This window comes from Brassica rapa, chromosome A05 (assembly GCF_000309985.2).
Source record: "Brassica rapa cultivar Chiifu-401-42 chromosome A05, CAAS_Brap_v3.01, whole genome shotgun sequence".
Taxonomy (NCBI): Eukaryota; Viridiplantae; Streptophyta; class Magnoliopsida; order Brassicales; family Brassicaceae; genus Brassica; species Brassica rapa.
The window spans coordinates 6,821,007-6,844,209 of NC_024799.2; the positions used below are offsets into that span (position 1 = coordinate 6,821,007).

The following is a 23,203-nucleotide window of genomic DNA, read 5'->3' on the forward strand; positions in this document are numbered from 1 at the left end:
TCCAGATTTTTTGGTTCAAATCAAAACGGATAACGAATCAAATCAAAATTTATGAATATTTTGCTCAACTTTATCCGTAAACAATAAAAATAATATATATATAGTTTGGTTTTTGATTCGTTATCTATTTTTATTTGAACCGAAAAATCCAGAGTTTTATTGGAACTATTATGTGAGTTTTATATTAAAAACACAAAATATATAGTGTGAACACATTTATGAATATAGTGTGAACGTGTTAGTATATTTATTATCAAATCATTGTGAAGCTGCCACGTGTCTATTATAGTGTGAATGCATTTATTACAATGCTTCTCCTTTAATATATAAGAGATAAGTAGATTTTTTAGGACTTCTTCTCTTTTAATAGTATTGATTAGTGTAACCAACACCAAAAGGCCCAAGAGTAACTGAAAGTTTATTAACCGTTATTTCTTATGGGCGCTACAGTTTTAATATTCCTTTTTTTTAGAAAGAGGCAAAGAGCCTTCAATTGTTAAAGCTATTTTAATACCACCATTTAAAGAAAACTGACAGCCTGTAATTTCCTTCGTTGTATAATGCATCCATGGGCTAAACATGCATGCCTGTACACGTCTAATTTGTATTACGTTTCAGTTTTCAACTTATTTATATTTATCAAATAAATGTAACAGTTCTTGTATTTATTAATTTTGTTTCTTATATAAATGTTTTCTTTGTAACTGTCTAAATGTATTGTTTGACCCAGAAACTATAATATAACTTAACATGACGTGGATTGTTGATGAAAGTGCAAAAGTGAAACTGTGAAATTATTTCGTCTGCATCCTCGAAGTTACTCTCGCACCACCAAAAAAAAATCTATGAACGAACAATGAGAGCAGCAATATATACTTTAGCTTCGACAACTCATGCACGAAAGTGCAAAAGATCTTACTTAAGTCAAAATATATTAAAAATCTCGTTGCACAATATCCTCAACTAAACTTTAATGAAACAATATAACAAAAACTATAAAATCAAACAACATTAGATATTGAATTATAAATGAAAATCGCATGCTCTGTGTTTGGTTAGTTCATGTTTTTTCATACAAAACAAAATCTTGAGAAAAAAAGAGAGTAGGGTGGATAAATAACAAAAGTGAAACAAAAATTAAGAAACATAAGAAATGAATCTTTGTCTTAATAATCAAAATCACAAGATTTGGCACAGAGACATAAAGCAATGAAGGTAAGTGTGGAGATAATAACGGGGACATTTGTCGATTTGGAGGTGAATGAGAATGTGATATTGGAATATATCGTAATCATCACAGCCAACGCCTGAAGCGCATGCTGCTCAAACTGTTGCGACTCCAGCTTACACGATGCTTCCACAAGCGCTTGCTTCAGCATTCAACACAATGAGCATCCAGGCTCCTTCAGCGTCTCCTTGGTACATGGACAGCGGCGCTACTAATCACATCACGGCGGATAACGGTACACTCTCGTCTGTTTTTAGCAAGGGCATAACTCGTTCTGTTCTTGTAGGTGACGGTTCTCTTGCTCCTGTTGCAAACATGGGACATTCTACTCTCCTTTCCACTATCAAAAAGTTTTTTCTTAACAATAATTTTGTTTGCCCATCAATTATTAAAAATCTCATTTCAGTACTCCAATTGCTACTGAGAATAAATGTTCTGTTGAATTTGACCTGTTTGTTTTTTCTGTTAAGGATCTCCTCAATAAGAGGACTCTGCTCCGATGTGACAGTCCTGATACTCTCTACTCGGTGACACCATCGTCCACCTCAACTCGTCCTCTTGCTCTCACCCCAGTTGTCTCTCTTTGGCATCAGCGTTTTGGTTACCTGGGTAGTTTTATTAACCGGTCTTTGTTTTTTTTGGGTTTTTCAAATATTATTGCCGACTTGACAACCATGTGTCATGCGTGCAAAGTGGGTAAAAACACTCGTCTTCCTTTTCTCTCTTCTTCTACAATTGTTTCTGCACCATTTCAGATTATTCATTCCGATATTTGGACATTTCCTGTGTCTAGTACTTCTGGTTTTAAATATTATCTTCTATTTTTAGATCATTATACTCACTACACTTGGGTCTATCCATTACACAGAAAAAGTGACACATTTGCCAAATACTTACACTTCTCAGCCTATGTGCGCACACAATTCAAATGCTCTATCAAAGCACTTCAGTGTGATAACGGTGGCGAGTACACAAGTCGAGCTTTTCTCGATCACTTGGCAGCCACTGGAACGGATATTTGCTTCTCCTGCCCTCATACATCCCAACAAAATGGATGGGCAGAGCGCATGCTTCGTACCATCAACAATCTTGTGCGCACACTTCTTATTCAAGCTAGCATGCCGATTTCTTTTTGGGTTGAAGCTCTCCACACGGCTGTCTACACTCTTAATCTTCTTCCCTCCTCTGCTATTCAAAATAATATACCTTTTACATGATTTTTTAATCGCCATGTGTCTTGCTCTCACCTTCGTGTGTTGGCTCTTTGTGCTATCCGGATACAGCTTCCACATCACCTCACAAACTGGCACCTCGATCCATGGCATGCATGTTTTTAGGATATCCTTTGAACCATCGAGGGTATAGGTGCTTGGTGCTGTCTACTCGAAAGATAGTCATCTCGTGCCATGTCACGTTTGTTAAAGATGTGTTCCCTTTCTCTGCTGTTCCAGCTCATAAAAGCTTACCTTCTTCTCCTTCTCCTGTGCCACCTATACGTGTTCCACCTACAAATGTTCCACTGGCGACTACACCTTCCCCGCCAGCTCCTCAACCTAGCCAAAACACCCACTCTATGGTCATTCGGAGAAAAACCGGGATCTCTAAACCTCACGTTCCTCTTTATCTTCATACCAAAATTGTCTCTAGTCTTCCTTTGTCTCATGTACAGGCTGCAAAGGACCGTTACTGGAATGGAGCAATGCACGAGGAATACGATGCTCATGTTAAACGCGGTACGTGGGTTATGGTACCTCGACCTTCTAATGTTAACATCATACGTTCTATGTTGTTGTTTTAGCATAAGTTTAATACATATGGAACACACAAGTGCCATAAGGCACGTCTAGTCGGAAATAGGAAATCACAACGACCAGGGATCGATTGTTTGGATACCTTCACTCCGGTGGTTAAACCTGCATCCATTCGCTCTGTTCTACATGTGGCTCTCGCTCGCAATTAGCCTCTTCGATAACTTGACGTCAAGAACGCCTTTCTTCACGGCGACCTTGAAGAAACAGTCTACATGCACCAACCACCCGGGTTTGTTGACAAATCTAAACCAAATCATGTGTGCTTGCTCCGACGATCGCTATCTGGCCTCAAACAAGCCCCTAGAACTTGGTACACGAAGTTCGCTACAGGCGCCAAACAGATCGGATTTGTTCAAAGCAGATGCGATGCCTCTCTGTTTATTATCAACAAAGGCGCTGACACGGCGTATTTGTTGCTTTACGTCGATGACTTTATCCTTACAGCAACTACACCAACTCTCCTTGATCGAATAGTCTCTGGACTCTCATCTGCGTTCGACCTCACCGACCTTGGACAACTTCATCATTTTCTGGGCATCGGTGTCACATACAATGCCAAAGGGATGTTTCTTAGTCAACAGAACTACATTGCTGACATACTACACCATGCATCAATGACCAATTGCAACCCATGCAATACTCCAGTCGACACCAAGCCCAAACTTGCCGCCGATGAAGGTCCACCAGTCTCTGATCCATCGCTTTATCGAAGTCTAGTTGGTGCACTGCAGTACCTTACACTCACACGACCAGAAATTGCTTTTGCCGTCCAACATGACCCACGAGAACCATACCTCACAGCTCTGAAGGACATTATGCACTATCTCAAGGGCACCATCTCACACGATCTTCAGCTAAACAAGTCGTCCATCACTGATCGTGTTGCATATTCCGACGCCGATTAGGCGGGTTGTCCATCAACAAGATGATCCACCTTCGGCTATTGCGTGTTCCTTGGTGACAGTTTGATCTCTTGGTCATCCAAGCGCCAAGACACAGTGTCCCGCTCTAGCGCAGAGGCGGAATATCGGGGCGTTGCTAATGCAGTTGCATAGACGATATGGATTCGAAACTTACTTCTGGAACTCGTATGTCCCCTTAAGAAGGCTACTCTTGTCTACTGCGACAACATCTCTGCTGTATATCTCTCTTCCAATCCTGTTCAGCAACAGAGAACAAAACATATTGAGATTGATCTCCATTTTGTGCGCGAAAGAGTCTCAATGGGTCACATTCGCGTCCTTCATGTTCTGACACATCTTCAATATGCAGACATATTTACCAAGGGTCTCCCTTCACAGCTGTTCACAAACTTTTGCACCAGTCTCAGCGTTCGACCAGCTCCACTTCCACTGAGGGAGAGTGTTAGTTAGGACATGATAACATCCAATTGTTAGAGAATACGTATATTCTGTAAAGATAAGGATCGACAATTACGGATACGTTGTATATATACTTATTCATGTGATCAATGTAAATCATTAAGTCTTACACTTTCAAAATGAAAGGAAACTAAACTCGATTGTGGGTTCTTCAAAAACGTTTTATTGATCAGTATGTGATAACAAACGTGATTATAAAGAGATTAAAGAAAAGAAACGAGGTCGAAACTTTGTTGAAAGCACCGACGACAATACAAAGAAATTGATAGTAAAATTCTAAACTTTGTATTTAGTGTTTTAGTGTCTGTTTTTGGATTCCCTTCTCTTTCTTCCCCCTTCCTCTTTTATAACTTAGATCAATTTGTCCCTCGTTTGCTGTAGGTCTTGTTCGCCCTAAAACCCAAACCTTTAGACCATGCTTGATGGGCTTTAAAGTCAAGCACGAGAAAGGAGGGGGGGGGGTTCATCGAGCCAGTAAGCCCGATTTGAACTGAGCCGGCTGACGGGCCGATCAGCCTTCGGATCGATCTCTCCGGGTGGATTCTCGAGCCGATGTACTTATTATGAGCAGAATCATGTTATCCGATGGGCCTTGTAGAGCAATATAAAACTCCTTTCCAACATCAAGGTAATTAGAATCAGCGGCCAGTGAATAAATTGAAGGAGAAGATTGCGACGAAGGTGAAGTTATCGGTGAAGCGTTTGATACTTGTGCTCCTCGATGAAGAGGAGAGAAGAATGGTGACAGATGATGAAGATGAAATGAAGTTGAAATATTTAGGAGTGAGAACAGATCCCAAGGAAGAGGAAATGATACTTCTATGAAGGTGATTTTGTCGGAAACAAACGAAGAAGAAGAGGTGAAGGTGAAGGTGAAAACAGAAGATAAAGCGGTGAAGAATGAAGAACAAAATAAAGATGTTAAATTAGAAGAGAAGATGAATGGAGAAGAAACAATGGATGATGTTGAAAATGGAAAGGAGAAAGCAAGAGAAGGTGGATAAGGAGAAAGTAAAATGGATAGAGTTTCATGAATTTATTTTTTTAACTATTCCTTTTGTGACATGTTGTCATATTCCACATGTAAACAACTTAAAATGAATCATTATGATCTGTTTAGTTATTTTTCCTTTCTTCTTCCTCTTTCTCTTCCTCTTCCTCTTCTCTGTACTAAACAGATCAAAAGCTTCTTTGTGAGAGAGGAACCTTCACAACTCTACTTGGCTAGCCATTTCCGGCTAACGGAATAACCGAATGTTCAGGAGTTGATTAAGATTTGTTATGGGAACTAGTTATTCTCCAACAACATTATTTGATTAAGAAAAGATTAAATAACTAATGCATTGCATATCTGTTAATAGTTTACTGTTTTTGAATATACTTGCCTTGATGAAAAATAAAAGATTATATATTTGCCTTAATTTTTGAAACGTAGTGATAATATTAGTGATAATATTGTGTTTGACTATGACTATGACATGTAGCCTAATCGTTTTAGCGTACGTTGTAAGAGCATCTGCAACGGGAAAACGTTGCAAGTCCTTAGCGGTGAAACCTAGAGGAATTAGAGTAGAATAATATTATTTAGGGTAAATAAGCTAAGGATCAATACGTAAATAAGGATTTATCGTGGTTGATCCTTAGAGACGTGGCGTGGTGTGATTCGTTGCTCGAGTTTTTGTGTTTGGTTTTGTCAAAAAAAAAAAACATTTTCGACGGAAGACGCGCAAGAAAAAATAGAGCTCTCTCCTCCAGGCGATTCGATCGGTTTCAGAACGAAGGTAAATCGAAGCCCTCTCTTCGAGTTTTTGGGATTTAGATTCGGTTCGATGTTATTTTTCTCTCGATTTAGGGTTGGGTTCTCGGTTAGGGTTTCAAAACATTTGTGTTTTCAATCGATTTGGGGATTTTTCGGATGAAGTTAGGGTATCAAAAGTTTTGGGTTTCGAATTGATTTGGGGATCTTTTCGTGTGTAGTTAGGGTTTATAGAACCGAGTTACAATCGACTGAAACGATTTGGGGAGCTTGTGGTTTCTTCTTAATCTTTGGTAACTCGATCGTTTGTTCTCGTTGATGTTTTGTTCTCATTTGTTCTCGTTTTGTTCTCGTTTTGTTCAGGTTAACCAAGCATGGGACAAGATTATTCGTACAGCCAGCCATCTTCATCTGACGATTTCGACATAACTTCCCTGCTTGAAGCAGAAGCTGCAATGTACGCGGATGAAGGTGAGAGTAGCTACAATGCGGCAGAGCCGTTTAAGTACTCACCTCCGGAGCCGAGAGTAGCTGATGATGGAATCCCGATGCCTTGCTGTGGTGGTGGTGGTGATCTTGTTGTCGCAACATCAGAGATGAGTGACTTTCAGAGACAGCTTACAGAGCTTAAGGATGAAGGTCATGTGAATGCGTCGAAGCTGGATAAGCTAGAGAGGACCGTTGGGGAGTTATCTAAGAAGGAAGTAGAGGTTATACATGGCTTCGCATTGGAAGTTTACGTAATGGTCTATGGGTTAGTTCTAATAGGTTTGGCGGTCATGTATCTTCATGGTTAGTTTCTCTCTTGAGTTTTTCACTGAATCTTATGTTAGAGTTAAAAACGTTTGACTGTTTCATATGTTATTTTTTCAGGCAGAGCTTGAAAGGATTACAAGGACCGTCTCTGACCTTCAGAGTGTATGTATAAAGGTGCGTACTCTCTTTTCTTAGAAACCGATTGTGTTGTTTGGTAACTCTATAGCGTATTTAAATTTAAAAATAGCTAAATTTGTGTTAAATGCTAGTTGTTGCTTTCTACCTTCCTAACCCCTTAGATTTGATAGTTTTAAATGTTTTAGCTATGTAGAATACGGTGTTAGTCTGATTTGATAGGTGTTAAATGCTATTTGTGTGCTTTCTACCTTCTCATCTACTCTGATTTAATTGCCTTTGAATGTTTGGTAGTTAAAGCTCCTTTACTTAACCCTCTGTGTTGCTAATAGAGCGACACTGACCATTCTCTATCCATGGAGAACACAAGTAGTTATGTTAACCTTTTGAACAGTCAAAGTTCTATTGACCTTGAATCACCCGAACCATTTTGGTTCGGTAGCCAAGGTCCTGAAGAATCTGTTGTAGAATCCGCCGTCAAGGAGAGGAGGAAGTGGTCTCTGAAAGAGGACAAGATCCTTATTGGTGCTTGGCTTAACACCAGTAAGGATGCGGTGGTGAGCAATGAGCAGAAAGCCGGTGCGTTCTGGAAGAGGATCGTCGAGTACTACAATGCAAGCCCTCACCTGGTGGGAACAACACCTAGAGAGCTTGGTCAGTGCAAGCAGAGGTGGGCTAGGATTAACGAGCAAGTGTGCAAGTTCGTAGGATGCTACGACGCGGCTTTGAGGGAGCAGAGAAGTGGACAAAATGATGATGATGTGATGAAAGCTGCACTGGACCTTTTCTACAATCATTACTCGGTCAAGTTTAGCATGGAACATGCCTGGAGGGAGCTGAGGCATGACCAGAAATGGTCGTCCACCTATGTGGCTAAGGACGGTGGGAAAGAAAAGCGCAAAGTCTTGGAGGTTGATACAGCAGATGAAGTGGGAGAACCACAGGGTAGACCTATGGGGGTTAAGGCTGCTAAAGCTGCTATGAAGAAGAAAAAGAATGGTAAAGAGGAGTCATTGGCAGCGATACACGCCATCATGGAAGTCAAAAAAACAGTCTCTAAACAGAAACTGCTTGAACGTCTACTGGCCAAAAAAGAGCCACTCACTGAGATTGAAACATCTCTTAAACTCAAACTTATGTCTGAGATGATATGAGTTTAGGTATTGGCATATTTGCGTAGTTAGTGGTCTATTTGGATTTGGCATATTTGCGTAGTTAGGTCTCTTTGGAATTGAGATGTTGCGTAGTTAGTGGTCTCTTTGGAATTGAGATGTTCCGTAGTTAGCTATCTTGTTTGTAGTTAGCTATCTTGTTTGTATTGCGATGTTGAGTTGTACTAACCAAGTCACGGGTCTTTGTTTCATCTTTCTTGCAGGTGCAGCAGTAGTTGTACTAACCAAGTCACAGATGCTTATGGAGTTGTTGACTAACCAAGTCACGGGTTTTGGTCTTTGCCGCATGTGAAGACTGTCACGGGTTTAGCTTATGTACTATAAGTAGTTGTAGTGTTTGTAGCTCCTTCATCAGACTTGTTTCCTCTTGTTTCCTCCTCTGTTTCTCGGAGAGGTTGTAATATTCTCAACTATCAACTATCACTTTGTCTATCAAACTTTGTGTTCTTCATCAAACGTGGTTCTTCTCTTTCTCAACTATCACTTTGTCTATCTCAAGTTCTCCTCTTCTGTTTAGGTAATTCAACTATCACAAGTCGTATGCATATAGATAAACAAAATTAACTTATGCAACTATCACTTTGTCTATCTTATGTTGTTGTGTTTCTCAAGTTCTTTCTCTTTTTAATCTCAATTCAATTTATACATTATACAATATTTATACATGTGTTGCGAGATTAAAGAAAATTAACTTATACATTATATAATATTTATACATGTGTTGCGAGATTAAAGAAAATAAACTTATACATTCTTCAAAAAAAAAAGAATAATTTATGCATGTGTATTTAGGTTTAAAAAATTAACTTATACATTATTCATAAAAAAAAGAATAATTTATGCATGTGTATTAAGGTTTAAAAAATTAACTTATACATTATTCATAAAAAAAAAGAATAATTTATGCATGTGTATTAAGGTTTAAAAAATTAACTTATACATTATACATAAAAAAACAGAATAACTTATACATGTGTATTGAGATAAAAAAAAACTTATACATATGTTTCTAAACCAGGATGTCATCATCTTCATCCAATGATTTGGAAGAAAGATTGGACGAAATTTTTGACGAAATCTGCGAAGATACTTTCAACAACATTGAGGCCCAAACCAATAAGCAACGGAAACGTACTTATATAGAACGAAACCGTGAAGCAGGACACAACCGTCTATGGAATGACTACTTCAGCGACAATCCCGCATTTGAACCACATTTATTCAGACGCCGTTTCCGTATGAAAAAGAAATTATTCTTGCATATTGTCCATAGCCTCTCAGTGAACGTTCCATTCTTTCAACAAAGAAGAGATGCTACCGGGAGGTCTGGTCTTTCTCCACTACAAAAATGTACGGCAGCAATTCGTATGCTTGCTTATGGTTCTGCGGCTGACGCGGTGGACGAATATCTCCGACTTGGTGAGAGCACGGCACTTTCGTGTTTACATAATTTCACTGACAGAATAATACTGTTATTTGGAAATGAGTATCTACGAAGACCTACGCCAGAAGATCTTCAACGACTACTCGATATTGGAGAGAAACGCGGGTTTCCTGGGATGGTTGGGAGCATTGACTGTATGCATTGGGAGTGAAAAAATTGCCCAACCTCTTGGAAAGGACAGTACACACGTGGATCAAGAAAACCGACAATTGTTTTAGAGGCTGTAGCTTCACAAGATCTTTGGATATGACACGCTTTTTTTGGTCCTCCAGGTACGTTAAACGATATTAATGTCCTTGATCGGTCTCCTATTTTTGAGGACATTACAGAAGGTCGAGCACCAAGGTTAGAATACGTGGTCAACGGACACAAGTATAAGTTCGCTTACTACCTCACAGACGGTATATATCCAAAATGGTCAACATTTATCCAATCTATCTCACTTACTTAAGGTCCTAAAGCAGAGTTATTTGCTAAAACTCAAGAAGCAGCCCGAAAATATGTGGAGCGGACTTTTGGAGTATTGCAAGCTTGATTTGCGATTGTCAAAAACCCGGCTCTTACTTGGGACAAAGAAAAGACAGGGAAGATTATGCGAGCATGTATCATAATACATAATATGATAGTCGAAAATGAACACAATGGATACACTCGTATCGACATATCGGAATTGGAAGAAGGAAGCGTCACCAGAAGTTCACAGGTGGAAACCGAAACCGACAGGCCTACAAATCTCAATAACATGTTTGTCAATCAGAATCAGAAAGATCTTCGGGATAGGCGTATACATGAACAATTGAAAAAAGATTTAATTGAGCATATTTGAAATAAATTTGGTGGTGAGAATTAATAATTAAGAATATCTTTAAGTTTAATTATTGTATTTTTATTTTTATTCATGCAATAAATAAAATTTTAATTTCACTTTTAAAAAAAAATATTTTTTATTTCTAAGAACTCCTAATTGGGGAACACCATTGGACACACTATTTTGATTAGAGTCCTTAACAATTCAAAAAAAAAAAATATTAAACTAATCCTAAGGACTCTTTCATCTAATCCACCATCGTGGATGCTCTAACGTTGCCCAAACTGGATTGTAACTTGTATCGTTTTAGTTACACGCTTACAGCTTTGAAAATACCCGAAGACTTGTTCCGAAACCTAGGTAATCAATAGTATATCATTTTGAAGAGTCCTTTAGTCGCACATTCAGTTAAAAAATAATATTTATAAGGTCTCTTTTGAATATATTTATTCGATTATGTCCAGATATGTAGTCCTGTTAATTAGTCGTACTATCATTTATACAATTATGAGTTATATATATATTTTTTAAAGATTATGTGTTTGCCTAACTTTTGAAATGTAATGATACAGTTGTGTGTAACCAGGATATGTAGTATAATCGGTGTATTTTGTTTCCCAACGAATAAAATAATAACAAAAAGAAATTATTTTTTTCAAATTAAAATTTAAAATTTTATAAAAAAAATTAAAAGTAAAAAAAAATTGTAACGTCTGTGTCAATATATGAAAATTGCATAATGTCATTCTTGAGGGAGATTTTTTTATCAAAGAAACTCGAATATGAATCTTAATTATGGAAATCTCAGTAACTTCCACGACTAATAGATCCTTTAAACACAAAAAGAGTGTCGCCATTTTCAACACCATGCCACCGAAGACTACAATTCTCTCGCATAATCCGTTGCTTGTGTACGAATATATACTCGTCTCTTGGCAAAGTCTTGTTAGCTTGTAATCCTTCTCTCATCTCTGAGATGGTACACGAGTCCTTAATCTCCACGGGGATACTTGCGCCGTTGAATAAACTCGATGACGTCTGCACCAAGAAACATAGTTTCTTCACCGGGGCAACGTCTTTGGCTCGATTGATTGACTTGAGAAACACGACAATCTCCGAGAACTCTCCGATTCCGTATTCGTTTAGGTTTCGAAAATCATCAGCTAGCTCGATTCCGGAGAAGTATAACTGCATTCGCTTTATCGGTGTATTCTCCACGATGTAAATCTTGTCCTTCAAGCTACTTACCTAGAACAAAATGAACTTGTGAATCAAGAAACTGTAATGAGATGTGAGATGTAACATTAAGTTACCGTTTCGGTTTTGTCTACTTCGATGGAGAACTGTTTTGATGGGAACTTGACGGTGACGTGGATTTTTTTAACGGCGGGGTTGGTAAAAGAAGGTGAGGTGAAAAGGGGAGTGACGGTGAGGTCGATTCTGGTGCCGTGTGAGATGATTGGGTAATCATCGATGTCGAGACCGTCAAGGAGCTCCCAACAAGAGACAAAGAGTGTTAAAGATGATGTTGGGATCTGAAGGAATTGTTCTAAACGTTTCTTAATGTCCAACACAGGTTCTTGTTCGTTGATTTCCATGGTGAATTCTTGGGTGTATGAGACTATTGTCACAATCATATTTACAAATAAATAAAAAATTTGGTATGTTTATGGGAAACAAAAGTATTGTGTTTTCACAATGCGTAACGTGTATATATATAGAGTGAAGAGTGCAAGTTGCTGAAATGCATGTAAAAAAGACTTAAGGGAAACAAGAAATTCATGATAGTAACTTGATGTGTAGTTGGGTCTTGTGTGTGTCACTGTGTGTGTGTGTCTGTTATAACACTATGTGCCTATACGTGATATTCATTTCAATTTAGCATGATATTCGATTAGGTAGTTAGTGGAATAACGGAAGAATGGAAAAAAGTAGCAGAAAAAAAGACAATAATATATATGGAAAATAAGTACAAGTTATATGAACTATAAGTCATCACATAAGTTATATGAATCATTAAGTCATCACATATGTGACATAACAATACAGAGAAGACGCAGCTAATATAGTTGGCAGACATATGCAAGTTATGATATAAATTACATAACATTGTCCATCATATATTTCATCATGTGATTTGTGATACATTGCTTTAGGTGTTGGTAATTTGATGGTTTGTAATTCATGGCAATATATTTTCTTATACTCCTTCCGTTTCATATTAAGTGTCGTTTTAGAGAATTTTTTTTTACAAAATAAGTGTCGTTTTCGGTTTTCAATGCAAAATTTATTAATTTTATTCTGTTATTTGTTTTTTTATTGATTGAAATATGGTTAGGTGTATAGATAATTATGTTTTTATATAGAAAACATGCAAAATTAGTTGTTTTCTTAATCCGTGTACACAAGTCTAAAACGACACTTAATATGAAAGAGCATCAGTAAAGAAGAATTCTGTAGAGTTTCAAGAAAATTAAAATAATTAAGCCACTAGGAAAATGATTTGCGGAGAATTAGTCTCTCATACAATACAAGTTTATAAACTACATTATTTTATATTTATTTAAATGTGAGAGACCATATGATCCCCCCCCCCCAGTCCCCCACAAATGATTTGCGGAGAATTAGTCTCTCATACAATACAAGTTTATAAACTACATTATTTTATATTTATTTAAATGTGAGAGACCATATGATACCCCCCCCCCCCCCCCCCCCCCCCCAGTCCCCCACAAATGATGCTCTAGTGTAAAGAAATTGAGATGTTTTCTGAAAGGAAATAGTAGTTGAGTATGGGAGGGGAAAGATTTTTTATTTTGTATAAACTGTTATAAAATTATTCAACCAATAAACCAAAGATAAGTAAAAATCATGTCAACAAAGAGTAGAACAGTTGCTGAAGATCAATGTTAACCATCTGTTACTTAAGCCTAAACTTTTATTGTCCTCATGAGAAACTCTCCCTGCCTTGAGATTCTTTAACTTCTGCCTGCAAGGTATATGCGGGAAACTATGGCTGCCCCAATGACTAAAACTGCCAGAGATTTCAGAACATTCTTTACAGTAAAAACTGATTTATTCTTCGGTATCTCCAACAGATCCTTCATCTGTAATACCATTAGCACAGTAGTGATTAGCTCAGCTCTTTTCTTATTCATAATGATTTCAAGATTAAAATGTTTGTGACTTACATTTATAGGCTGGTCCCAATTCTTTTTGATCCCTTGAAGATGCCCTCTACCAACAACTGCCACCACCGAGCTATGCTCACATGCAACTCTTGACAACATACATGAGATGTACCTGAGTTACATAATGCAAAAAAAAAAAATAACAAAAGTTTTAGAGAAAGCAATCAACTAATCTTGATGAATACAATACTAACTTATCTCGCTCATGCACAAGTGTATCCATGAGAGATGGAAACTCCTTGCTCATTTGTTGGATCACCAATGTCAGCATATCCACATCGTTCATAGCTTTCAGCTAATAACTCATACAAAATAAATTAACACTTGACTGAATCACATAACCTTTAAATAAAAAGGAAGCAAACGATTTGTTTACCATCTTTTCAAGTTCCTCAGGGCTCGGTAAAAAGACAGCTTGAAACACTAAGCCGTACAAAAACTTTACTTTATGCCATATAGGCATTTTAGCCCATGTTCTCTTTAACGTGATCTGCTCCCAACAAACACCAATGCATAAGATTCCCTAAAACAGAAGTTTAAGACTAAGAACCACCAAAAGTCACCTGCACTGGACGATCACCCAGAATCACCTGGCCACCATATTTGACTGCCTCTTCATACGCCACACGAAACTCAGCACCAGGTAAAACATCAAGCTTGCTTGCGATCTAACATAAGAAAAAAAAAGCTAAATTAATTGTAAAAATAAATCAAAAACAGAGGAAACATGCCTTTGCAAGAAACCATCCGTAGGCTATTCCGAATGGGTTGTGTTTCTTCTTCCACATGTCTATCATCTCCCACACGGTCGGAATCTGAAAACAAACAAAAAAAAAACATCGCAACTTTCAAGAAAGAACATGGATACTAAATAGAAAAAGAGATAGAACAACCTTCACAGCCTGAGGAGTGAGAATAGACAACCGGCTTGCACACAACTCCACGAACACGACCTGCAACACACATCAGCCACGTACTTAGAGAGAGATAAAGACATAAAACAAAAGAGTTCACTGTATTGATAAAGAAACCTCTGGCTTCATGTAGCTGACTATAGCTTCAACTTCTCGACATGATTCCTATAAAAAAAAACGAAAATATTGAAACAACAATCGAATCAATGTTCCTGACGTAAAGATCGAATGTTAAAAAAAAAAAAAAAAAAGACAACCTCTGAGACATGAGCAGTGCCAATCAAATACACATCGCAAGATCCACCTTCAGCTTTGGAACCGCACGTCAGAACCATAACGCTATTCGCGTATTCCTTAGGCAGCTCCATTTTCGTCCTCTCCACAACACCATCCGCTCCAATACTGATATCATCGTCGCCAGCAACAAAGATCAAATCGACTCCGGTTATCGCTGAACCGGAATCGCTATGTTCTTGCTCCTCCTCCTCTGTTTTCTCCACATTCACTATGTTATCTCTTACAGAGATGTCTCCGGATTGAGCCTCCGGCTCCGGTGGTGCTACCGTCGGTTCCATTGACGATCAGGGAAGCTAATACAATGGCAGAACACAGAGTGCCTTCACTTTTTGTTTTGTTTTAATGAATTTAATTTTAAAATGTTGTCTAAAAGAAATTTAATTTAATTGCGAAAAAGGAGCAAAGGAGAAACATATTTAGCTTCTTGCCCTATAGTTAAAAGTAAAATCTAATTCCAAAAGGTTTCTTTCTTCTTTAATAATTTAAATCTCATAGATTCTGTTACTGGTTTATGAACTTTCTTTTAATGAATGGAGAATCTATCATTTTATTTATTGACTACTGTAATTAATTTTACATATTATGTGGATTATTAAAACATAATATTTTGAGGAAAAAAGAATAAAATTTTTAGTCAAACAAATTGAAACAGTCATATCATATAGCCATGAACTTGGTATGCAAAATCATGAACTTGGTACCATTTTATTTTATTGACTATTCTTTTATTTATCTTAGTCACACTATATTTAGAGTGTTACCTTGTAAAAAACAAATAACATTCTTTCTCCTGTCAGTCAAAGAAAATCTAATGATAATTTTGTTCAATCTATTAATAAGTCATTTACATCTTCAGAGTAACGTCAAAATGGATGAGAAAGGATATGGTTGAATTAAATCTAGAGGTTATCATAGATTAGACTTAGCTCATTTCTCACTCAAGTGCGAGGTTCCATCCATTTTATATTAATTTGACACTAAAAGAATGATTGGTTACTCCGCTACCATCCGCAAACACAGGTTTTGTATGGTTGGTATCGATTGTTGGTATTTTGCAACAATCACTCAAATTGTTTTAAACCGCTTCAAACTATTCTAAACCTCATAAATTCAAAAGCTGGTTCCAGTTAGCGTTTGCGAACGGTCGTGAGAGGATAATTTTTTTTAAAAAAAAAATAATAATATAAATACAAAAATACAAATATTCAATAAAAATTTAAATTAGAATTATAAAATACTAAAATATATCTATTATATTTTAATTAATATTATAAATTTTAAAAATAAAAATATTTTCTATAATTTTTAAAAATTTAAAACTATAACTTTCTAAATATAATTTTTATCTTTATTATAATATTATGATTTTGATATTTTTATAATTATATAAAATGTAAATATTGTTAATTTATTATTTAACCGCTGCTGCATTTGGTAGTTAACCAGTCATAAGTATCCCGCAAACGCACTAATTTCTAAACGTAGAACCAGTCGTACAAATCTCTTAAAACAGCTAGAAACCGCAACCACCCGTATCCGTAAACTCCCGTAACAGCTGTGTTTGAACCAGTGAGGCCCTTATTTTTTCAATGAACCATCTCAACAAAATCTTGTTTATAGCCTTCAAAAAACTGAAAGAAAATAGGATAGCAAATGTAATAATATTTTTTTAATTAATCACATAAGTATTTAGTCAATGAACCAAAAAGGGCGAGCATTGCTTCAACAGAAGAAAAAAAAACATATAACTTGGGATTGAGTTATTTTTTTATTTTTCAAACTTAACAAGAATACTATATAAAAACATGTATTATACCGATTATATATGATGGGGCTCTGCAAGACAAAACAAAAATGGCTGAGCACTGAGCAGTGCATCCAACTCAAACTCACGAGACTATTTGATATCAAGGTTCTATCTCACAAGACAAGACAAGTTAAGTGCATAGAGAATTTAGTTTGACATGGACTGTCTTTTCTGAAGTTGATGAATTTGGAGCAAGCTCTGAAACTTTTGAATTCATCAGCTCCATTAAAAAGTTACATTTGAAACATATAGTACATTAGTAATCACTATTTAGAAAAGAGAACTGTTTAGTAAGAAAAAACTAGGGTTTTCTCTCCCAGACCCGATTACCGAAGCAAAGTCGCACGCCGTCTTTCTCGACGCCGGTAAGGCCTTTGGCTGCCGGCGTCGGGTCCTCTTCTCTGTAGCTTGCTTTGCTCTGCTCTGGTTCTACTTTTTCGTCCTCGTCAATTGCTGGAATCGTGTTTCTGCCGTCTCCTACGGCTCTGCTCCGTCTTGCCCTCTCGTCTCCACCTCTCTTACCCCACGCCAGACCACCGCCTCTCCTACTCCCCTCTGGGTCGCCTCCTCCTCCCATGGTTCACTCCGCCTCACCGCCTCCCCTGTTTCTCGCCGGCTCACCGTCTCCTCTGCAGTTCATCTCCATGTGACCAATCATCCCCTCAGAACGAGAAGAAGTGCTAAAGCTCTTGATACTAGATCTGCTCGCCTCTCTGAAACTGCAGAGCCAACGCTTGAGTGTCAGTCTGAGCCCCCGCTTCTCACCTCCGTCAATGTCCATCAGATCCCACCCCTCGAGGCCGCTCCTCTCTGTACAAGCAGAACCACCAGATCTACGCATCCCGAGGGTAGACTCGTCAGATCTGGGGGTTTATGCGTATCTGAAGCGTCTCATTCCCTCCGTTCCGTCTCGTGGCCATCTCAACTCTGTGAAATGCTGGGTATGTATTCTCTCAGGGAGCTTAACCCCGACAGATTTCTTGAGTTGAGTTTTCGAAATGTTGCAATAGGAGTGTGGTTTAGCTCAGGTCTCGACGAGATCTATGGATCCCGATTCGGTAATATCGGAGTTCACTTTCTCAGCTGGAGCTTAGTTCGCACTCCCTCATGGTTGATCTTCAGGAACATTGCCTCACCTCTGCCGCGTCGCCTCCGTATCCCAATCCCTTCCGAGAGCCGCTGGTACTCAAATGACACATGCTTTGGTCTGAACCAAAACTATTTATGGAGCTTAAACTTGCTGATTGTTATAAACTTGAGCCATTATTCTTTCTCCGAAGCATCATGTCTGTTTACAGTTTGCCATTGCGCCTCAGTGCAAAGGGTTCACCTAGCCCAAAACCGTGATGTTGTGCTTAAATTGCCATTATTTGTACATCCATCACAGGTCAGTAGAGTTTTCATTAGCTCTCATTTTGTCACTGGTGCTATTCGGTTTCATGGTCCATCATATATGTTCGTCAGCGTAAAATCTAGGACTTTTATACTCTCCGGTTCTGTTGAGATTCACCTAGTCTCTTCATGGAACCTCGATGTTGGAGCTAGAGCTGTTCATGCTCTTTCCACCTCCTTCCAAACTTTGCAGTTTGGTATAATCAACGTCGGTTTCGACTACTTCATGCTCGTGGTAGTAACCTATTCAGGGATACATCTCATGCTTCCCACGGTTCTCCAATGGATGAGCAAGACTCTCTCATTTAGCTTTGTTATCACTTGTTTTATGTTATGTTTTATGATCATCAAACCGTCGAGGATCCCTCGGGTTCTTATCTTGTTACCGTTGAGCTTAGCTCCGGATGTAATGGTTTAAACTCTTTTAGATTTAATATAATCGTGTGTGTTACAAAAAAAAAAAAAAGTACATTAGTAATCACTCAAGCATAGGCAGGCGCATGTTTGCCAAAGCGCTCAACTACTGTTCTTATATTTTATATTTATACAAGTTTCACAAATTTGATCTCTCTGTATGTGATCCTACATCACTACCAAAAAAAAAAAGCAATGGCAATAGCAGCAGAAAATAAATATATCATTCGTCGTATAGTTGAATGTATATTCCTGTGTTAGAGAGTCTTAGCAAGTCTAAAACTACCATGCAAGACACATTGTCTAAAAAGGCTAAAAAGAATATTACATGTGGAAATGGTAGCCATCAATCCTAACCACTGGATCATATAGTCAGATTGGTCACCGTCTCTGTCTTTTCCTCGGTTGGTGTTGATTAGAATCAGAAGAAGCACAAGTATCAACTGAGGAACCAACATGCGTGAAGTGGATAGACTCTGTTGGAACTGTGAATAAGACCTACATGCCCGGAAACTACATCAGGGTCCATTAAGATCATGAGTGGCAGATTATATCAGAAGACACTATATATTACCTGAGATGGAGAACGTCCAGTGTGAAAAGTTGGATTGATACTTCGTGTACTTGTTTCAGCCCTGTAGCATTGATTTAGATTTGAGCTGAACAATTGTTGAGTTGGATTAACAGCAATAGTACGCTTGTTAGATCCGAATTGTACAGACTGATCTTCTGTGTAAACTGTATCTGGTCCCAAGAGTTGATCAAGGTTCTTTAAAAATCTTGCTGCATCATACGTTGGTGCCTGTTGTGGTATTGCTTGTTTCTACAAAAAAAAATGATCATTTACATTTTTTTTTATTTTATCATTTACAATTTGTATTGATGATAAGAACAAAAACAAAACAAAAAAGAGAAAAGAAAGAAAAGAGTACCTGGAATTGAGATGGTAAAGGTTCAAGAAGAGCGTTGATATTCCATGGATCCGTTGTTTCTGCAACTTCAGCTTCTTCTGATAATGATAGACTCTATAGCCAATGATGGTGAATCGTTAAGAAAAAAAACTTGAGAGTGCAATTAGACGTACAGATGATTGTGGAATGTTAATTAGATTATAATATTACCTCTAGTTGTTCGAAAAAGTTCTGGAGAAATTCATCCGCATCATCTCTGTTTACTTCCATCCCAAGAAATCTGTTAAATCTATCTCTCAGTTTCGTAAACGATAAACGCAAGAACTATCACGACCACTAAAGTATCAGTTCTTGAAACAGAGTCAAGACTCTGTTTTACAGTAACAGCGAGGAAGAGCTGAGTCTGTTCATTCTAGGGATTACTCGAGACTAGAAGAGATATTCTATCTAATTCTTAATGTTACGAGACATGATTTAGTAAGGAATCTGGAGAAAGTTACCTTAAGAGCGAGATTGAATGACGAATCTTGATCCTAAACCTTCACGAGAAACCTACTCTGTGTCTCTGTTTCTTCTCTTCTGCAGAAAGTTAGCAAGAGAGAGAGAGAGAGAGAGAGGCTAAGCTCTTTATCTTAAATATTCGCGAGATTTTCCGAAACTTACTCTGTGTTCTTCTCTTTTGCGACTGTGAAAGATGATGTGGCTTCGAGTGAGGGTTTATATAGGTTTCTTGGGGACAAAGATAGCTTTTTGTTGACCGTGGACTAACTGAAATAACCACCTTAAATAGTGACACTATTATTAAATCATTATTTCTTTACCGCTGCGGTTAATCCTTTCAATCGAGTCTTTTGTATTTTGTACATTGACAAAACCATAGTTTCCGAAAATACATGCATTTTAATATTGAAAAAGACAAAAAAAAATCAGTAACTTCAATACATTGGCAATTCTCTTAAATAATCAGTTTTATGTTTTTGTCACAAAAATAGTTTTCAAGAAAAAAATGACCAAAATCGTTTCTTTTATTTTGAAAATTTTAATATTTCTTTTTTACTTTTTAAAATTTAAAACTTTATTCTCAAAACCTCACCTCTTAACTCTAAACCATAACTCTATATTAGTTAATCTAGAGTATAAATGTATTTTTATTCTTTAATAAAATTTATTTTAGTTATTTTCTTCTAAACGTTATTTTTGTGAAAAAAAACTTTAAAATGAGCATCTCATGGAACTTCTCTTGATGTTATGATAATAAAAATGATAAATTAACATCATCTCACAGATTTTCTTGACTTTGTGCTGAGGTCCATTACGTGTACACAGACTGGCTCTTGTATACAGAAAGTTGTGTAACTTTTATGGACCGGACTCTTTGAATTACATATAGGCTTTGCCTGTTTTTTGTAAACTCAAAAAGAAGTAAAGGAACTTGCTTTAGGTGCAACTAAACTGTTTATCTCTGGACAAGTGTAAGCACCAAGAACGTTATCTGGTTATTAATGGATTAGGTAAAACAAAAAAAATATTATTGCTCCATTATTAGTTCTTTACTTGTTCCAACATAAATACTAACTCTCAACATTATTTACCAACACTACTCACAAAAGATTCTTTTCAATCTATCCTTCTTCTTAAACTACTATATATACACGCATCTGACACCAAATATGAAGCACCAAACATCATCATCATCTCTTTGATCCATCTTTCAATATTCTTGTTGATTTCCCCATCAAATAAAAATGGCATGCAGAGAAATGCAGATCATAATCTTGGTTCTCGCCACTACCCTCATCGGTATAGCAGTAGCTACGGACCATACCATTGGTGGTCCTAGTGGTTGGACTGTTGGAGCTAATCTTGGAACGTGGGCTGCAGGACAAACATTTGCTGTTGGAGACAATCTTGGTATTCTAATCACACATCTCTATATTAAACTTTGTTTCAAGGATTCAACAAGAAAAAAAAAAAGACTAAAACAAAACTTTTTTCTTGCTCCGAACAGTTTTCGCTTACCCTTCTGCATTCCACGATGTTGTTGAAGTCACAAAACCTGAGTTCGACAGCTGCCAAGTGGTTAAACCGCTTATAACGTTCGCTAATGGAAACTCCATTGTTCCCCTCACTACTCCTGGAAAAAGGTAACAAGTTAAGACATTACATAAATACTTTAGAAATATTTATAATTCTTGACCAATTTTGTTTAGGTACTTCATTTGTGGAATGCCGGGACATTGTACCCAAGGGATGAAACTCGAAGTAAACGTTCTTCCAAACGCAAACGCAGCACCAACCGCACCGCTTCAAAACTCTGTCCCATCTCTAAACGCGCCTTCACCTTCTTCTGTTCTACCAGTACAACCTCTGTTGCCTCTTAATCCCATCGCTCCTTCTTCTTCAACTCCGGTTCCTCCCTCCTCTCTGCCTATTCTGCCGGCACAAGCACCGGCGCTTTCTCCAGGGTCTGCAGCGGGGACTTCTCTGCCGTTGTTCCCAGGCTCACCTGCAGCGAGCTCAAGCAGCACCACCACCAAAACCGTTGGGAGCTTCCCTTCTAGTGCTACAGGCACAACGGCTGATCTTTCCGGCGCAGGAGCTCCTCCGGTTGACTCCTCCTCATCTTCCACTAAGAGCTTTGTTTTGGGATTCGGATTCATGGTAACTATGATGCTTCATTTGCTCTAAGTGTTTTAAGTAGAGAGAGTTTTGTTTGCTGAGGCTAATGTGTTTGCCTTTACTTTAGTTTGGTTTTATATGAGAATATGTGTTTTGTTGTACAAGATTAAATATGCTGTTTTTGTTTGTGTTCTCTTCTGTATCTCAGTATCTACCATTGTATATCCTTGTTTTTTTTAATATCAAACCATTGTATATCCGTTTATTTCTCGAATATTATATATTGTCACGATTTATATACAGAGGGGAACACGTATTAATCAACCTACATACAGAACCGTGCGAGCATCTATGGTTGCCCTAAGCGAATCATAAAAATTTCAACAATAAGAATAAAAATAGATATTTAATAGAGAAAAACATATGAAATAATTAAACTAATAAACAAAACTGTAATTATATAAGAAGATTTTTTATATTTATTAAAAATATTTATCAAATATTTATCATTAAATTTTCTAATTAATTTTAAGATAAAATTATTAAATTACTCAATGTTTTATGCCATAATCAAACAAATAAAAAATTTGACCAACTTTAGCTTTAGTATTTCAAAAATGCATTCAGACCTATAATCACTAATATCTAATTATATTAGTTCGTTAACAGTTGTTTACATTGTTTGTTACTTAGGAAATCCATGTATTCGTTAATAGGCTCATGTTTTTAATCTAAATTATTATAGTGATTTCGTTGTATACACTCAAATTCTAATGGTTGTATTATGAATGGTAATAGTGAACAGATGATGCCCTTGGATCTTTATTTATTTTCTGCTGCCATAAGCGAAGCTTTCTTTTTTCACCACTGTCGCACGGCACTGCCTACATAGCAACTCTTAACCACACCGGAAAATCTTGATCCATGTGAACGATGAAAGACGGTTGTTTCTTGATACTGTGTGCTAAACTATCCACCTTTGAGTTTTGCGTCCTTGGTACATAGATGATCTCTGATCTAATGAAACTTTTTCTCAGGATCTTGATATCTTCCAAATAATTTGCAAATGCTGGTCATTCTTCTGGTTCTGAAACCATCTTTACCAATTGAGAACAATCCGTTACAAACGTAACCTGAAATTGACATAAATTTTTCATACATTCCAT

General features: G+C 37.3%; 5 protein-coding genes across 7 annotated transcripts; 2 read left to right on the forward strand and 3 right to left on the reverse strand.

Annotated features, from left to right (window-relative positions):
• Positions 1-462: 462 nt before the first annotated feature.
• On the reverse strand, positions 463-13,081 carry LOC103867638. Of its 2 annotated transcripts, XM_033291811.1 has the most exons (3): positions 12,910-13,039; positions 11,806-12,697; positions 463-11,740 (listed from the first exon to the last, which is right to left on the reverse strand). In XM_033291811.1, the coding sequence occupies exons 2-3, from the start codon at positions 12,127-12,129 to the stop codon at positions 11,297-11,299; spliced, it is 768 nt and encodes a 255-aa protein (XP_033147702.1). In that variant the 5' UTR covers positions 12,130-12,697; positions 12,910-13,039; the 3' UTR covers positions 463-11,296. The 2 variants fall into 2 exon arrangements, with proteins under 2 accessions (XP_033147702.1, XP_009143971.1); XM_009145723.3 differs by having other exon boundaries at positions 11,806-13,081.
• Positions 13,082-13,283: 202 nt separating this feature from the next.
• On the reverse strand, positions 13,284-16,084 carry LOC103867636 (traB domain-containing protein). Of its 2 annotated transcripts, none has more exons than XM_033291785.1 (10): positions 15,743-16,084; positions 14,855-15,187; positions 14,715-14,762; positions 14,577-14,636; positions 14,415-14,498; positions 14,247-14,351; positions 14,060-14,173; positions 13,878-13,978; positions 13,684-13,795; positions 13,284-13,599 (listed from the first exon to the last, which is right to left on the reverse strand). In XM_033291785.1, exons 2-10 carry the CDS (start codon positions 15,170-15,172, stop codon positions 13,471-13,473), a joined length of 1,071 nt encoding a protein of 356 aa, XP_033147676.1. In that variant the 5' UTR covers positions 15,173-15,187; positions 15,743-16,084; the 3' UTR covers positions 13,284-13,470. The 2 variants fall into 2 exon arrangements, with proteins under 2 accessions (XP_033147676.1, XP_033147675.1); XM_033291784.1 differs by having other exon boundaries at positions 15,656-16,083.
• Positions 16,085-16,722: 638 nt separating this feature from the next.
• LOC117134134 lies at positions 16,723-18,771 on the forward strand. Its single transcript, XM_033291920.1, has 2 exons — positions 16,723-16,806; positions 16,976-18,771. The coding sequence occupies exons 1-2, from the start codon at positions 16,723-16,725 to the stop codon at positions 18,509-18,511; spliced, it is 1,620 nt and encodes a 539-aa protein (XP_033147811.1). The 3' UTR covers positions 18,512-18,771.
• Positions 18,425-20,301, reverse strand: LOC103867635. Its single transcript, XM_009145719.3, has 5 exons — positions 19,919-20,301; positions 19,629-19,698; positions 19,440-19,532; positions 19,082-19,330; positions 18,425-19,005 (listed from the first exon to the last, which is right to left on the reverse strand). Exons 2-5 carry the CDS (start codon positions 19,686-19,688, stop codon positions 18,889-18,891), a joined length of 519 nt encoding a protein of 172 aa, XP_009143967.1. The 5' UTR covers positions 19,689-19,698; positions 19,919-20,301; the 3' UTR covers positions 18,425-18,888.
• An 835-nt stretch (positions 20,302-21,136) lies between these two features.
• LOC103867634 (uclacyanin 1) lies at positions 21,137-22,337 on the forward strand. Its single transcript, XM_009145718.3, has 3 exons — positions 21,137-21,329; positions 21,427-21,562; positions 21,629-22,337. The coding sequence occupies exons 1-3, from the start codon at positions 21,164-21,166 to the stop codon at positions 22,104-22,106; spliced, it is 780 nt and encodes a 259-aa protein (XP_009143966.1). The 5' UTR covers positions 21,137-21,163; the 3' UTR covers positions 22,107-22,337.
• Positions 22,338-23,203: the final 866 nt, after the last annotated feature.

Coding starts and splice junctions, on each gene's coding strand:
- LOC103867638 (XM_009145723.3), bottom strand. CDS start 12,129: ATGATTGTGACAATAGTCTCATACACCCAAGAATTCACCATGGAAATC. Junction 11,741..11,805: donor AAGTAGACAAAACCGAAACG/GTAACTTAATGT, acceptor ATTTTGTTCTAG/GTAAGTAGCTTGAAGGACAA.
- LOC103867636 (XM_033291785.1), bottom strand. CDS start 15,172: ATGGAACCGACGGTAGCACCACCGGAGCCGGAGGCTCAATCCGGAGAC. Junction 14,352..14,414: donor ACGGATGGTTTCTTGCAAAG/GCATGTTTCCTC, acceptor TTCTTATGTTAG/ATCGCAAGCAAGCTTGATGT. Junction 13,796..13,877: donor CTTGTGCATGAGCGAGATAA/GTTAGTATTGTA, acceptor TATGTAACTCAG/GTACATCTCATGTATGTTGT.
- LOC117134134 (XM_033291920.1), top strand. CDS start 16,723: ATGGGGCTCTGCAAGACAAAACAAAAATGGCTGAGCACTGAGCAGTGC. Junction 16,807..16,975: donor CGAGACTATTTGATATCAAG/GTTCTATCTCAC, acceptor ATCACTATTTAG/AAAAGAGAACTGTTTAGTAA.
- LOC103867635 (XM_009145719.3), bottom strand. CDS start 19,688: ATGGAAGTAAACAGAGATGATGCGGATGAATTTCTCCAGAACTTTTTC. Junction 19,331..19,439: donor CTTTACCATCTCAATTCCAG/GTACTCTTTTCT, acceptor TTTTTTTTGTAG/AAACAAGCAATACCACAACA. Junction 19,006..19,081: donor CTGGACGTTCTCCATCTCAG/GTAATATATAGT, acceptor CCGGGCATGTAG/GTCTTATTCACAGTTCCAAC.
- LOC103867634 (XM_009145718.3), top strand. CDS start 21,164: ATGGCATGCAGAGAAATGCAGATCATAATCTTGGTTCTCGCCACTACC. Junction 21,330..21,426: donor TGCTGTTGGAGACAATCTTG/GTATTCTAATCA, acceptor TGCTCCGAACAG/TTTTCGCTTACCCTTCTGCA. Junction 21,563..21,628: donor CTCACTACTCCTGGAAAAAG/GTAACAAGTTAA, acceptor AATTTTGTTTAG/GTACTTCATTTGTGGAATGC.